At 46.2% G+C, this 15938-nt stretch overlaps 4 protein-coding genes across 4 annotated transcripts; 2 read left to right on the top strand and 2 right to left on the bottom strand.

The window, feature by feature from the left end:
• Window positions 1-3196: 3196 nt before the first annotated feature.
• Window positions 3197-4360, top strand: BROUX77_005381 (uncharacterized protein; the record flags this gene model as incomplete). The annotated part of the gene is made up of 2 exons (XM_073750248.1): window positions 3197-3217; window positions 3485-4360. 2 exons carry the CDS (start codon window positions 3197-3199, stop codon window positions 4358-4360), a joined length of 897 nt encoding a protein of 298 aa, XP_073604267.1.
• Window positions 4361-8834: 4474 nt separating this feature from the next.
• BROUX77_005380 (uncharacterized protein) lies at window positions 8835-10127 on the top strand (the record flags this gene model as incomplete). Its single annotated transcript, XM_073750247.1, has 1 exon — window positions 8835-10127. The coding sequence occupies one exon, from the start codon at window positions 8835-8837 to the stop codon at window positions 10125-10127; it is 1293 nt and encodes a 430-aa protein (XP_073604266.1).
• Window positions 10128-10528: 401 nt separating this feature from the next.
• BROUX77_005379 (uncharacterized protein) lies at window positions 10529-11818 on the bottom strand (the record flags this gene model as incomplete). The annotated part of the gene is made up of 1 exon (XM_073750246.1): window positions 10529-11818. The coding sequence occupies one exon, from the start codon at window positions 11816-11818 to the stop codon at window positions 10529-10531; it is 1290 nt and encodes a 429-aa protein (XP_073604265.1).
• A 1374-nt stretch (window positions 11819-13192) lies between these two features.
• Window positions 13193-14089, bottom strand: BROUX77_005378 (uncharacterized protein; the record flags this gene model as incomplete). The annotated part of the gene is made up of 1 exon (XM_073750245.1): window positions 13193-14089. One exon carries the CDS (start codon window positions 14087-14089, stop codon window positions 13193-13195), a length of 897 nt encoding a protein of 298 aa, XP_073604264.1.
• Window positions 14090-15938: the final 1849 nt, after the last annotated feature.

Here is a 15938-nt window from a genome sequence, read left to right as displayed (position 1 = left end):
AGGCAGGTGTTTAGAAACCTTTATGAACCAGCTCTGCTAACAATGTATTTATTTCACCCATACAAAGGCCAAGCAAGCAGATGAATTAGCACCTCAGCTTCCATCGCATTTCGCGACATTTCCCCGTCGACAAGGATCTTGCCTAAATCTATGCTTTCACGCCACATGATGCCGATATCTAGGTAAATAATGGTGAGCATAGTTTGTAGATTTCGGCTCGCCTGCCTTCGTTGACTAGGAGCCCTACGATCTTGGACAAATCGTGGCCTCAACGCGGGGCACCGACGGGTGTGGCAGCCCTTAGGAAGCCGTTGTGAGCGTGTTCGTTAAACGCCGTCCGGGGGATCCATGGTCTGCGGGACCAATGAAAAAATTCTTCGGATCTTTCTCAAGAATGATGTGACATCGGGTGGCAGGGTTTTCTCATTTTTTCCCTGTCATAGGTATCCAAAGGGTTCCTTTTGTGGTGCTCCAAATGGCCCTCGTTCTTTACCATCATCATGTACATAGTACTCCCGTATCGTAACTAGATCCACTATAGTCCGCATGTCCCTGAAGGGATAGGTGGCAGACACGTTCTCCCCCGCGTGACTCTAATAACAACATGCATACATACACATACATATTGAATGGTCGGCGAGCTACACCCTAGCGAGATGCAAGGACCTTGGACTTACAGTTTCCCTCGCGATCTCCTTTAAGCTGTCCATGTCAAGAAACATTATGTGATAGCTGCTTGGAACTTGGTCCCATTATGGAGACTTTAAAGAATCACACGCTCCCATGAAATGCGCAAATTTGAGGGGCCTATGAGCCCGTGGTGAACTAAAAGATCTCCTCTCCATATCCTTCCGCTATAAATGTAAAGATCTATTAATTCTTTTTCCGGGAAACCCATCTACTCAACCATATACGGAACCCTCACAATAGAAAAAGGCCTGCAGAACTTCCGTAGCTATGTCGATGAGATTAAATTCTTCGAAGAAATCCGACCTTAGATTAGATTTTAGCATTGACGGATTGTGGGAGAGAAAGCTCGGCCCGGATGGCGTTGCTTCAGCCTCCTTCCTGTTCCTTAACTCCGGTGGTTTCTCGCCCCTCTCCCGGGAAGCCCGCTACTGTTCCAAAAAAATCTCGGCGTTTAATGATCTGGAAGGGTTGATGTCATGAATAACCATTCTGCCAGGGCTCATGCTTAGGGTTCTGGGGCCATATATCCCACTACTTATTCTCAAACGCCGAGGTCAAACTGGCATATTGGAATATGTTGGCGCGTTTACCGCGGGAACTTCTGTCCCGCGGCTATAGGGCTGATAGTTACGTATACATTGAATGTCTTAGATTAACGGACATCACTTTTGGAATTACATAGTTAGATGATAGTTGAATCTAGCTTGGAAGAAAGAGAGTTTGTCATGGGCTTGACGATAGAAACATCGTCGGCTTGTGCCTTGGGTTGTTCGGGTTTACTTTTGCTCTCAGCTTAACAATGATATGGTCTTGCTTAACTACCGTCTATGTTGTTTCTTCAATCAATCTCTCTTGATCTTTTCAGTCAAACCTTTCTGATAACTACCTATATACTGAGTTGTGTGATCGTTCCTCTCCTCCTCCATTTCTAAATCTGTGCCTGTCTATTCTGCGAATAGCCAATTAGTTGTCTGTTGCCTCTTCAACTCAACCGACCTCGCGTCTTAGAATCTCTTCCAACTGACGCCTGTTGGGAGAATCTAACCGCCTCCCGGCATGGCTTCTTTCCAGCAAGACTCTCGGTTAAAAAGGTTCTGGCACTACGAAGAAAGCTTCTAAAACCAAGCGACCTAAAGGTAGTTTTTCGGGTGCTAGTGCTAACAGTCCCTATCATTTCCGGGCCATATCCGTGACAGTTGGGTGCACGTGACCTACACAAAGCCACAGAACGTAATGAATATTTCCATATATTTTCAGCCGAGCATCAAGAAAAGGTTGATATGGAATAAGTAACTATTTACCCAGAGCTTCATATAGTTAACTGCCGAGCTACCTTTCAGAATGAAGCTTCACTGATGCAGGGAATCTCGCTAAACCACTGTTTCTTGTAACCCATATTGAAAGTATCAAGATGAGTGCTTAGACTCAAGACAAAAGAATCTACACACAACAAAGCACGTATTGGAATCGCGCAGTTAACGTCCTGCGACTTTTTTAAGTGCCAGGCTCATGACGTGATCAATACCAATCGAGACCATGAGGCGCATGTAGCCGCGGAGGCTGTGGGTGCGGAACAGGAACTAGGGGCAGACCAACCAAAAGATCAACAGTGCAGAACGAGCTTGGACAATTTGGACGGAAATAAGAATGCATGGCGTGTAGGGATTGGGAAGTCAAAAATTGCAAAGACGTTGCAATGTCAGGAGTTAAAGGATAACTATCAAAAAAGAAGATTCATGTTTGGTAAATCCGATGAAGTAATTCAGATTTATAACCTGGCTGTACATGGACTAGTTCTTGAGTTATACTTGAGTGTTTACATGAGCTGAAAAGATCGGATGACACACTTCCACCTCAGGAAATAACGGCGTATAATAGGGCCGCATTTCGTTGAGGATCTCATTCGACGCCAACGAGAGCTACTTGGCATTTATCGACTACAGTTTGGTTGCATATCCCAATGTATATAGATGTGTATCGAGGGGGGAACTTTGTCGATAGATTTGCCACTCTGGTCCTTTCTTTGGTGATCCCAATCACTAGGGGCTTAGATCTAGAGTTGATGAATTACATCGCAAGTCACGGACCATTCATGGCACCGAGTGATACAAACGTCTACATGCGCGCATAAATTTATGTGTGTTTAGTGACGGGGAATCCAGCTTAAAGACTCCCAGTTCCGTAGTATGTTCTATAATTGAGCTGGATGTTCCGTGTGTAGGTTGGCAGTGTCGGTTAGAGTACAAGATAGTCTAGAGAAAAGCAGTAGTCCAACACCATAGTCCAAGTATTAATAGAGACTCGCCAACCTTCTATTTGGATGCTTTCTGGCTCTCCATCTTCACTCTCGCTCAACTTTACACATCCTATCCATTCTTGAAAATCCTTCTTTAAGTTAGCCCTTCATTTGGCATGGCTCCTTCGTTTTCATCTCTTCTTGCCACGAGCCTGGCTGCCTCCCAGATCGTCCTGGCGCTACCTACATCTCCTCTAGAGTCTTCGGCAGATGTCTCCTCGTCAGCTCCCGGTACTTGGTCCGCGAAGCAAGCCCGTGACTTCGGTTATTCTTTGGATGGTACCGCATCCCTTGCTGAGATATACAGCAAACATGAGGTTCTCATGCCCCAACATCTGAAAGATGCGTTGAGCAGAAACCAAAAGCGCGTGGTTGTCTCCGCCCCTTCACTTCCAGTAGGAACGTGTGGTAACAAGTTCGCACTGGCTACCAAGATAGGTCTGGTAGAACCTAGAATGTACAATCTCATTGTTGACACCGCATTTAACGGTCTTGCAGGGTTCCTACACCTATGGAAGGTTTTCCGGCGGCGATCCATACGAGGGATATCACTGGGAAACCAAGGATCCAAATGGGAATACAGCATCAGGTGTTGGTTATACAGAGGTAGTGTCCATTAGTGGTCTTACTGTTGAGAAACAGGTCATACAAGTCGCAGAAATCGTCTCGAGTAGCTTCCACAATCTTCCGTCTATCTCTGGAGTCATCGGTATGGGCTTCCTCACCTATGAAACGATGGGCTTTTACCCTGAATCTGGCTTCGTGAACAACGCCAAGTCTCAGCTTGATAATCAAGTCGTTACAATTGATATGAAGCATTGCTCAACTGGGCAAGTCGACTTTGGCTTTGTTAACGATAACGCATTCAAGGGATGGGTTGGATTTAGCAAGGTGGACACCACTCAAGGCTACTGGAACTTCACGGCCCAAATTCTTGGGGATGTTGACGTTAACAGTCTTGACAATACCTTGGTCGGTGAAGAGCGCCTAGAGTATATCATTGCTGACACTGCCAGTGATCTGGTGATGCTCCCCCTCAAATACGTCGAGGAGTACTACGCAAAGATTGAGAATGCCAAGTACAGCAAGGAACACGCCGGTTATGTCTTCCCTTGTGCCGATAAATTGCCCGGCTTCACCTTCTTGTCCGGCGGTACCTCAATCTCTATCTCCGGGAGATACTTGAAGCTCAACCGTGTTGATGAGGAACGTGATCTTTGCTTTGGCGCACTGCAGGCTTCGAATGACCTCGGTGTCAATGTGTTTGGTAGTCCTGCTTTCAAGTCCGCATTTGTGGTATTTGACGTCAAAAATTACGAGATTGGCTGGGGGAACAAGGATTTAGTAGATGAGCGATATGGCTGGACGAACTAAAATCGAGTGGATAAATAGTATGGCTCGTAAGATAGAATCATAGGTCAATCAATGGGTAGTTAACATACGTTCGAGAAAGTTGCTGTTGGAATATCACTCCATGGTTGAATGGGTTTTGCGCAGGGTTGTGGTCACGTGAGAACTTTCTGGTGCTAACCCTGATGACACCCCACTTTGTACTTGTATAGTTAGAGCTATCACGATAGATGGAATGAAGTTGGAGAAGGAGATGAATAGAGAAAAACGACCGAACCAGCTGACATCCCGACCATTATCTGTCAGAAAAAGAGTGCCCCCCTCACATAGATGAGTGCGCACATGACTGAACATAGGAGGAGTATATAAAGGACACCAGGAGGACGCCAAAACCTAGAACAGAGGGGGTTGAATAGATCATCGATTCACACATTATCTTTCACCTAGCACCGTACCACGTATATTCCGTATTTTTCCCCGCAAGTAGGAAAGGAGTCAACGCACTGTTACTTTGAAAATCGTGAGAAAAAGAACATGATGTTTTGGCCAAGTAACTAGCTGGTTAACTATGTATACGATTCAAGACAGCTTTATCGAATACTTGTAACAATATTGATGTTCGTGCGAGTTGAGATCCCGTATTTCAACCAAGGTAAAAGCCCAACTATGCACAAAAGTGTTGATATTGTCAGCATGACAACCCTACAAATAGAAGCATCTTAGGGTTGTGCTCCTCTGATCACATCGGAATTGCCTTCAACCCGTTCACGTTCTAATATCACAACTCGCCACAAGAGGAACGCTATTGTAAAAGTTCCCAACCTAGTGGAAGCTGAACGACAAAAGGCCTCACTTCTCCTTTTCTTGCTCGGACTAGACTTTGCTTCTAAGCTTCACTAGGCACTCCCCTCCGACTACTACTTGACTCTAGTACAAGACATCGATGGACTGCTGGGCATAAAAGGGCTGCTCTCTCTCTCTCTTCCATAGTATCTAGAATAGAAGGCATTGATCATCGTTCGCCTTTCTTCCCCTTCATTGAATACATTCTCTTTCTTTGAACTCTCTGAACTTGTGACGTTCCGGATACTTCTCCGTACAGGACAACAGTGAGTCCTCCTATTAAACACTGAAAAAAAGCCACCGGCTTGTTCAGATATATACACAAATCCCGTGTCCTAACTTGGCTACATTACCAAGCGTAGATTTTTTCTTGGTTAACCTACACAGCACTGGACTCGTACCATGGCGGTTGAATACGTGAAAATCCCCAGTGTTGTAAGTTTTTTATTCTTTTTACTGTAACTAGTGATTTTTTTGGCTACACAAAGACACCATCGCCAACCTTGTCGATATCTTTGGTTTCTTTTCCATTTTTTTTGGTTCCTAGGAGGCCACTGTCGCAGGACTGTCGCATGCCGAATATCACTAGCGAGTAGAGAGGTAAATAGGGACTTTCAAATTCAAATACTTTCCGCCTCTTTCTCCTGTTGACTGTTTCCCTTCAAAAATTACTACATCGGCGGTGAGTCCATGTCGAGTTTGGCCCAACGCAGACAAAGGACAGCCTCTGCGCTGGGCGGGTGGGAGACCTCTTGTCATTATACTTCGGGTTGTGGGGGATTGCTGTACGCAAGACCACGATATGAGAGGGGGCTTCTTTTATACCGGGCGAAGCTGCTGGAGTCTCCTATGCACGATCCTTCAATTCTCCTTTCTCTCGGGATCCGTCTAGTAGTGTCCGGATATTTATGGGTATATGTATCTAGATAAGCTATAAAGCCATATTTTATCAGTGTTTAATAGGAGGACTCACTGTTGTCCTGTACGGAGAAGTATCCGGAACGTCACAAGTTCAAAGAGTTCAATGAAAGAGAATGTATTCAATGAAGGGGAAGAAAGGCGAACGATGATCGATGCCTTCTATTCTAGATACTATGGAAGAGAGGGAGAGAGCAGCCCTTTTATGCCCAGCAGTCCATTGATGTCTTGTGCTAGAAGCAGAGTCTAGTCCGAGCAAGAAAAGGAGAAGTACGGCCTTTTGTCGTTCAGCTTCCACTAGGTTGGGAACTTTTACAATAGCGTTCCTCTTGTGGCGATTTGTGATGTTAGAACGTGAACGAGTTGAAGGCAATTCCGATGTAGTCAGAGGAGCACAACCCTAAGATGCTTCTATTTGTAGGGTTGGCATGCTGACAATATCAACATATTTTGATAAAAATGTTCTACATACCAATATACACAGACATCATCTATTCGATCCTAAAGACTCGCTTTGCTCATGCAATTGGCCTTTATCTATCGTGAGGCGAGGTCACTAGTGTGTCCGGAACAACACCCACGAGACTACACAAGCCTTGGGCTAATTTTACAGCTATGACCATTTTCACGCATAACATCAACCCAGTTATCCAAGTGTCATAACTATCTATAGTTGACTGAATCTGGCTCATGCAAGCAATACATGGTAGCATATTGTGTCCTCTTACGAATCATAGCAACATGCATATGATGCATGCATAATGACGCCTCATGTAACTATGTACACAGACACAGTGAGATATACCAAGCTTCCACGTCTCGTCTATGCGCACGTTTACATAGATGGCCATATGTGGAAGTATACTTACCCAGGAAGTTGGACGGATGTCTGCCACGCCTCGAGTCCTGAATTGATAGGTGAGCTTCTAAAACGAGAGTATCATGGTGAAAATTCTACGGATCAGGGTTCTTGGAAATAGGTCGATGGGCTCTAAAAGTACGAAGGAAGACAGCGCATGAGATATTTCACGAGGAAAGTTAATTCTCATAAAAGAGACGTTCCACCATACCAAAGATTCCTAAAAGACCCCGAGATAGTTACAAGGATTGAATAACAGAACATCCTACGATAATGGCGGAGTGGAAAGGTTAGCCAACGGCGTGTGCTTAAAGAGGCATATGGGGAAAATTCTATGGGTAAAGCAGATGTGTGGTGCCATGTCAAGGCAAAAGCAAATGAAAAGGAAATCACTCAAAAGTACGCAAAGGAGCAGTCAAAACATGGGTCGATGGGCTCTATGTTACGCTTGTTGTAGCTACAATAGCATCTTTTTTGAGGTTCACGAAAAACTAGTTGTGTTGTTGATGGTGATTAACATTACAAAGGCTCGTCAGGAACAAGGTCACGTGAGTAAGTTTACGTGGGACAAAAGTATGCACATCGGAGATTTGTAACGCAAAAGATGCATGTGCAATCATTGGGCAGAAACCCGATTGGCACGGTCGTCAGCTACGTCAACAAAAGCGAAGTGATGGGGACTACATCTAGAAGACTAGCAAGCTATAAAGCTACTATGATATGTTGGAGGTGGAAAATAAGAGAAAAAAGAAGACTATGGATAATCCAGTAGATTGAAAAAAAAATATGGCATCTACTTGACAAGCTTGTGTTGTACTGTTTTTAATGTCGATATAGTTTGTATCAGTTCGTGAAAATGCAAAATTTTTGACAGGACGTGAATAAGATGGGTTGGGGCTCAAAAAATTTACTTCCCAGGAAGACCTCAGTCTTGGAGTCGGCCAACTTACCGGGAGGAGCTACTGGGATAAACAAAACATGCTGCTGGGTTCTAAAAAAAGACAGCCGCCCAGACAAGGGTCTCAAGTGGGCGACCGACATCGTCGTGGGTTTGAGCGCGTGGCTCACAAAATGATCCATCCGGTCCAATGCGATGGTATTGGTAAAGTTGCAGAGCCTAAAAGTGTGCAAAATAAAATCTGGAGCGGAGCAACTAAAAGGCCCCTTGAGTGGAATGTTCTTTGAGGAATAGCGGGGAGAAAAAAAAAACGTAGAGATAAAATCCACGGGGGAGTTACGCCAGGACTTAGGGGAAAAATAAACAGCCCTTTTCGTGTAAGTGAGTGACTTGTAGAATACATGATTCTCAAATAGTTTCTTCGGTTGAAAAGGTCGGATGAACGATTATTAGTTAAAGAAATTCCAGCGAAGAAAAAGTCTTACATTGTGTTGACAATCTCGTCCGATGATAGCGAGGATTTAGCTTTGGGATTAATTAATATGGCTGTAGATATGTATATTATTACTATAGTATATAGAACGACTTTTTATCGTGAAGTCGCCACTCTGCCACTCCATGTCGTTAGGGGCTTCAAGCTCCGAGAAATTAAGTCACAAGCCACGGACCTTCAAAGACACCGGGCGGCACTAGAAGTTGAACATAAGCATGAATAACATTCGTAGCGGTAATGAACTTGTTTACGAGTTCACAGCGTTGCGCTAGATGTTCCACCCAAGCTTAATATACCATGGGTAGGATGCATCTTTTTCTGAAAGTATAACCGACGGACCGATGGGATGTCAATACTAGATGATGAACCGAGTATTAATAAAGATAATGCTGCTGTCCCATTAAGATAGTTACTTGTTTGTTCTTCATCCATACCACCATTCAACATTGCCGGCGGCCTTCATTACTTCTATTTCTTTCGAATAAATATGCCTCTCTCCTTTTTCTCTCTCTTAACCACTGCCTTGACCGCGTCCCAGGTCGCCTTGGCCCTACCTGCACCCTCTCCAGAGCCCTCAGTTGACGCCACCCCATCATCTACTGGCTCTTGGTCTGTCAAGCAAGCTCGCGATGTTAGCCATGTTATAGACGGCACAGCTTCCCTGGTCGAATTGTACAGTAAATATCGTGTCCTTATGCCCGAGGATTTGAAAAACGCCATGGGCAAAAGCCAGAAGCGGGGAGTTGTGTCCGCTTCTTTGATTCCAGCGGGAACGTGCGGCGGCAAGTTCTCGCTTCCTACCAAGATTGGTCTAGTTGGCAACACCATTTACAACCTTGTTTTCGACACCGCTTCGATTGGTACTTGGGTCCATTCTCCAAAGACTGCAAACCCCAAGGCCTTGCAGAGCTCTTATAACCACGAGAACAGATTCGCTACGGGTAATCAGGTTGAAGGCTACACTTGGGGAACAGATGACCCAAATGGAAATTCAGCGTCTGGCATTGGCTACTACGAAACCGTGTCCGTCAATGGCCTCACTGCTAAAAATCAGGTTCTCCAAGTTGCGGAAACTGCCCCTAGTAGCTTCCACAATCTTCAATCCGTCTCTGGAGTCATGGGCATGGGTCTTACTACGATATCTAGTCTAGGTGACTATCCTGACTACGGATTCTTAGAAAGAGTGAGAAACAAGCTTGACAGAAATGTCTTCACTGTTGATATGAAACATTGTTCAACCGGACAAGTCGAATTTGGCGACGCGAGCGAGTTCGCATACTATGGATACCTTGGCTATGCTCAGGTACTCGATCAGGACGGATACTGGAAGTTCAAGGCTCAAATCTTCGGAGGTGTGGATGTTAAAAACATTGACATGTCCAACCCCGACGGAAAAAACATCCAGGAGGTTATTGCTGACACTGCCAGTGATCTGGTGATGCTCCCCCTCGAATACGTCGAGGAGTACTACGCAAAGGTTGAGAATGCCCACTACAACAAGGAAAACGCCGGCTTTGTCTATCCGTGTAATAGTCAACTTCCCGACTTCACTTTCTTGTCCGGTGGTACCGCAATCTCTATCCCCGGCAGATACTTGAAGCTCAACCTTGTTGATGAGGAACTTGACCTTTGCTTCGGCGCACTCCAGTCTTCAGAGGAGTTGGGTGTGAACATTCTTGGGAGCCCTGCTTTCAAGTCTGCATTTGTGGTGTTCAACCCATCTGGGAGAGAGATTGGCTGGGCGAGAAAGGAACTCATGGACAAAGAGTTTGGTTTGTGAAGTGCATGCTTAAGGAGAAGCCGATGTGCTTTGTGAATATGGCGACTTTATGTTAGAGATGGTGGATGAAGAACGATGTTAATGATGTGGATAGGGGTTACAAAGAGCTTATATGTGAATGTTTGTGTCAATATGAACTAGTTTGCCGCACGTTGCTGCGAGGTAACGGTGTTGAATTGAAACTTATTATTAGCTTGAAACGGTGCAATCATGTATTTACCTGTGACTCTCGAAATACAACAGGCAATATAATAGTAGGCAGATATTAAATGAGACACACAAACTGGTGACGAAAGCATCCAGGGTGAGGAACAACCCCAAAATGACGTAAAACACTGGCGATAAGACTTGTGAGCTCCGGCACACGACATTGAGGTGGACAACAACCATGATATCCTATTCTACCAATTAGGGGACTCGTCCCAAAGATCCTTTTCAACCCAGCCAATCACCTTCTTGACTGGATCAAAAACCACAAAGGTAGACTTGAAGGCAGGGCTTCCAATGACATTCAACCCCAGATTATTAGAGGGCTGCAGACCACCAAAGCAGATATCAGATTTGTCGTTGACACGACTATGTTTCAAGTATCTACCAGTTATCGTGATTTTCCAGGTGCCCGACGTGAAGGTAAAGTCAGGCAACTCGCTAGCACAAGGGAAGACAAAGCCGCCATACGTTTGGCTATAGCGAGCATCTTTAATCTTTCTGTAGTACTCGGAGTTGTACTTCATTGGCAGCATTATTAAGTCGCTAGCTGTGTCGGCAATGACGTACTCGGCGTTGTTCTCATTGAGTTCAACATTGTCCATGTCGTTGATATCCAGAGCTCCGAGGACATGAGTAGTAAAGTTCCAGTAGCCCTGGTCGTTGAATACCTCGGTGTATCTAATGTATTCATTAAAAGCGTTCTCGTCAACAAGTCCAAAGTCCACTTGTCCGGGTGAACAATGCTTCATATCAACTGTAAAGACATTTTCGTCAAGTTGAGGAAGAGCACGGTCGAAGAAACTGGGCTGGGGCTTAGGTTTAACAGTGCTGCGAGAGCTAAACGCCAAGCCCATAACTCCTGAGACAGTGGCAAGACTTTGAAAATTTCTGGGGGCAGTTTCTGCGACCTGAACAATCTGGTCTTCAACAGTAAGGCCATTGACGGTCACATAATCATAATAGACAGCGCCAGAAGCAGTATTGCCATTGGGATCTTGAATTTCCCAAGTGAGATCCTCAACTTTCCAGCTACTATAGGAGTTTCTAGCATCGTAGATCGCCTGAAAAGCTTTAGGGTTGGCTGTTATTTTAGAATGAACCCACAGGTCGGCTGAAGCGGTGTCAACGATGAGGTTGAAAATGTTGCGTCCCGTGCGGCCAATTGTGGTTGGGAGCAGAAGCTTATTTCCACAAATGTCTAGTGCTGGTGTAGAAACTTGAAACTCCCCGCGCTTTTGCTTCCTATTCAGAGCAGCCTCCAGATCCATAGGCATGAGGACAGCATATTTGCTGTATATTTCAGCCAGGGCAAGTATGCCGTTCAGAGCAGAGCCCGCGCCATGTACTTCGTCCGTTGGCCAAGTACGGGCAGAGATGGATGGAGCCTTGTTCAAGGTCCCTGGAGAAGGGCGAGGAGAAGCCGAAGTGACTTGGGAGACGGCCAAAGCAGCGGCTAGAAGATATGGAAACGAAAGAGGCATGTTGAATCGAATAGGGTGCAAAAAAGAAAGAGAATATAACCGGAAATGTAGCGAAGAATGGAAGTGAACGAGGTGGTTGTACATCGAAACAATTTTGCCTTTCGGAGGATGACGTCTGTATTTGAGTTAAGACGATGCCTTCCATGCGAGACAGTCTACGATAGACATTCAAAGCCAGAAGTGCGAATTTTAAATGGAGAAAATAACAATAAAGTTGCATTTACGAATGGATGTATCTATCACAAAGCATTCTCCCAGCGTTTACATGATCTCGTCTCTATTCTCCTGCAGCATTGTGTAACTTGAGGTCTGTGACTTAGAGTCTAATTTCTCGATGTTGGAATGACTAATATTCTTTTCATGAACACGCCGTTTCACGTGTTCAAGGTGATCCCTAATCCCCGGCATAGACATTGCTAGTCTGCCTCCGAGAAAATAAAAGCAACGACGCCGGGATCAGCGACCAAGAGCAGAGATACTTGACGGCTTTAAGTTTTCCGTATCTGGACTAACTCCGAAGCCAGCCACCGAAGCAGTAAACGCCGACATGGACCCTATGATTGATTTTACTAATACGTGGAATCCGGGCAACTTGGTCTGTTCATTTTGGTCATTGTGAAAGTTAGACACATTCCACTAACTAACCCAGATTTTCTCATGAAGAAGTCTTGACTAGTTATCGGAACTTCCTAACATGGCAACTAACACGTCGCCTGTGTAAATCAATGATTTATTCAACTCCCTCTGTTCTAGGTTTCGGGCATCCTTCTGGCGTCCCTTATATACTCCTCGTATGTCCCGTCGTGTGCGCACTCATATATGCGAGGCCCTCATCTATATAAGGAGGCACTCTTTTTCTGACATCGCCCTTCGTCAGATGATTGTATTGTCTTGAATTCCCGTTCCGCTTTTCAAGTCTGTCCCTGTTGCTAAACATGGTGTTCTCTTCCTCGGTAACTATACATATTCTCAGTATTTAATAGGAGGACTTACTGTTGTCCTTTGTCGAAAGTAGATTCTGAAAAGTCACAAGCTCAAAGAGATAGAAGAATGGAAGATTCAAGGTATCGGAGAAGAGAAGAAGGATGATCGATGATTTCTAAATCTAAATCTACACATTGAGGCGAGGAAAACCCATACATTTATACACGAAATCAAGTCCACTGTCCATCGGGAATTGTAGGTTCACACAGTAGCCATTGCACCATGAGCTGAGCAAGTTTCATATGCGAACATGTGAAATGCATCTGAATATACACTAGGTGTGATATTCACTTGATATCTCCATCGTCAAACGTATTGGAGACAACTACTTTGTAGTCACAGGTTATAACCCTAACGGGGCGACGTTTCTGGGTTCTTGCATGGGATGTATCAACACGCCCTTTTGGATCCAAGGTTTGAGAGCAGATCCATGAGGCCGAGAAGTACTAGGAAGGTTTTGTACTTCTGAGTATCTAAAGTTTTCGTGAGTCCATCAGCAGCCATGTCATCAGTACTGACATGCAGGGGCTTTATCCAACCTTGCTGTACCGATTCGTGCACAAAGTGGTAAGCAACGTCGAGATGTAAAGTCCTTTTGTTCAGAGAGGGACGACTCATATTGGCAATGGCATTGGTACTGTCACACTTCAGTGTGAGAGGCCTTTGGAGGTCGGAAACGTGACGGGAGTTCGGAAGGTCGGCTAGCAAACGTTGGATGAAACGTCCTTCTTTCGCAGCAAGAGTAGCCGCAAGATATTCCGCGTCAGCAGTAGACCCCGCTTGAATGCTCTGCTTTACCTTGCACCAAGAGATGGGAGAACCAGCTAGTTTGAAAAGGTACCCAGAGGTGCTCTTAGGATCTAGATGGTCTCCAGAGGTAGCGTCTGTGAAGGCTCCAAGACCCTGGTTTGCGGCAGCAGAGTAACAGATCCCTCTGTCGATGGTGGACCGGAGATATCTTAATACGCCCTTTGCAGCCTCGAGGTGAGCGTTGGTAGGCTTGTGGCTGTAGCGAGTAAGGTAACTCGTGGCAAAGATGATATCAGGTCTCGTCATGCAAGACAACCATTGCAGGGAGCCTACGATCTGTAGGTACAGAGCTGTGTCTTCAATACAGAGTGAGGGGCTGTTAATAGTAGGAGAGGAGATGACGCGGAAGGTAGCGCTGGTCATGGGGACAGAGCGAGCCTTGGACGGAAGATTGGTCATCTGGAAGCGGTTGAGTACGTCGTTGATGTACTGAGACTGAACAATGTTAATTTGCCCAGGTTCAACCGTAAACTTCATGCCGAGGTAGGTTTTGTGTCAGTCTGTGTTGACGTGCTTCCTCAATTGACATGCCTGCATCTATTTCCGCGTTGGTACGTCTAAAACGGGTGGAACGGCGCACAGGGTGCGTCGCCTGGGATTCGTGGATGGAACCCAAGATGTCAGGATCTGTCGCAGCAGGCTCAGATAGAAGTTGAGAAGAGTCATGGCTCGACGGGAGGGCGAAAGCTTGAGGGTTGTCTTGGACTGGGAAAACGACAGAGACAGGGGTAGAAACAGATGATGAAAGAGAAGCTGGAGCTATGATGGGGGAAGAAGGAAAGGGAAGTCCAATTGTTGATGGTATGCCTTCGTAAGCATAATCGCGTGAAGGAGACGTGACTAATTCGCTAATGTTCACATGGGTGGAATACCGAGAGGGTGCGGCACTGGTAGATGTGCCGGATCAGTTTGGGTCTTGGCGGTTTGTGCTCGATCAGAGAAAGAGTTCGGCCAAGTCTAGTTTCAGGGCTGGCGCTGGCTCGGGATACCGGCGGGTGGGCGGGGTTCAGGCTCGTCCACCTAGCAGCTAACCTTTGTCGTTTGTTCTCCAAGAGGGGTAGGGCGGGCGTGATTGCGGCTTCACGATGTAAGGCTGAGGAGGGTGTAGTCTTCTAGACCGGTAGCACCGCTCTCATCGCGACCCGAAGCATGCCTTCGATTCTGTTTGCGAGGTGTTTAGCCGCAGTAGAGACGTAGTTGCCCCTGGAGCTTGTCAGGTGGAGGCCTGGCCAGTACGCTTCTGCGCCATACATCGCGGTAGGGATCACACTGTGAAGTTGTGTGCGCACTCATCTATGTGAGACTGCGCACGTGCCACTTCCTAGCTACGTGTTGGGGTGCACACTCCTTTTCCAAAGCCTTAAAAAGTCTCTCGTGGGCCGCATGCCCAAAGCCTTCGTCAAACCATCAGCCACCATCTGTGTCGTTGGGACGTGTTGAGCCTTCAGTCTGTTCTCTCTGACCAGTTCGCGCAACCAGTGAGCATGTGTTTCGATGTGCTTAAGCCTGCCCAGTCCCTGGTTTCCACCTGCCAGAGCAATCGCTCCCTCGTAGTCACCATTGAGCTCAACCACAACCTCTAATTCCTGGGGACAGTACATCAACTGTTCAGTGCCTGGAAGCAAGCCCCGTCCATCAAAGAGCTCCCACAGGATGTCGCGCAGGAATATGCCTTGCTTGGCCGCTGCCGACATGCCAACATATTCCGAGTGCGTCGTGGAAGTCGACATGGATTTCTGCTTCTGGCTTTTCCAGCTGACTGGCGCCCCGTTGAGAGTGAAAACATAGCCCATTGTTAATCTATATTTCTCCTTGCTCGAAGCGAAGTTGGCGTCGGAATAACCCATGAGGCCCGTCCCGTTTCCGTATTCAAGCGAGTAATGCTTTATAGAACGGATATATCGAATCAAGTGATGGAGCCCTTGTTGGTGTCGTTCGCATAGGTCCAGCAAATACTGTGAGAGCTTGTTTACCGCGTAGGCAACATCCGGTCGCGTCTCGACGGCCAAGTACACCAGTTTTCCGATTGGCTCGCGATATTTATCCTGGTCCACCGGCTGCTCATCCACTGTCCTCGACGATAGAATAACCCCGTTGAACGCGACTAGAGAGCAACCTCTCTTCACCTTATCCTATTCGAAACCATACTGCTGAATAATTCCTTGGACATAATGCTCCTAGCTAATCCTCCATGTTTTGGCACGTCGGTCACGAGTGATAATAGATCCGAGTAACTTGTGGAGCCGCATATCCTTGATGCCAGAGCGTTTGTGCAGAAGTGCTTTGACCCAGTCCAGCAGAGACCGCATTAAGCCTTCGTCGGGGT

The sequence above is a fragment of the Berkeleyomyces rouxiae genome (genome assembly GCF_048999995.1).
Source record: "Berkeleyomyces rouxiae strain 22BRR77 chromosome Unknown BrBRR77_ptg000005l, whole genome shotgun sequence".
Taxonomy (NCBI): Eukaryota; Fungi; Ascomycota; class Sordariomycetes; order Microascales; family Ceratocystidaceae; genus Berkeleyomyces; species Berkeleyomyces rouxiae.
The sequence above is the reverse complement of the archived record's forward strand: the minus strand, read 5'-3'. Positions and strand labels throughout refer to the sequence as shown.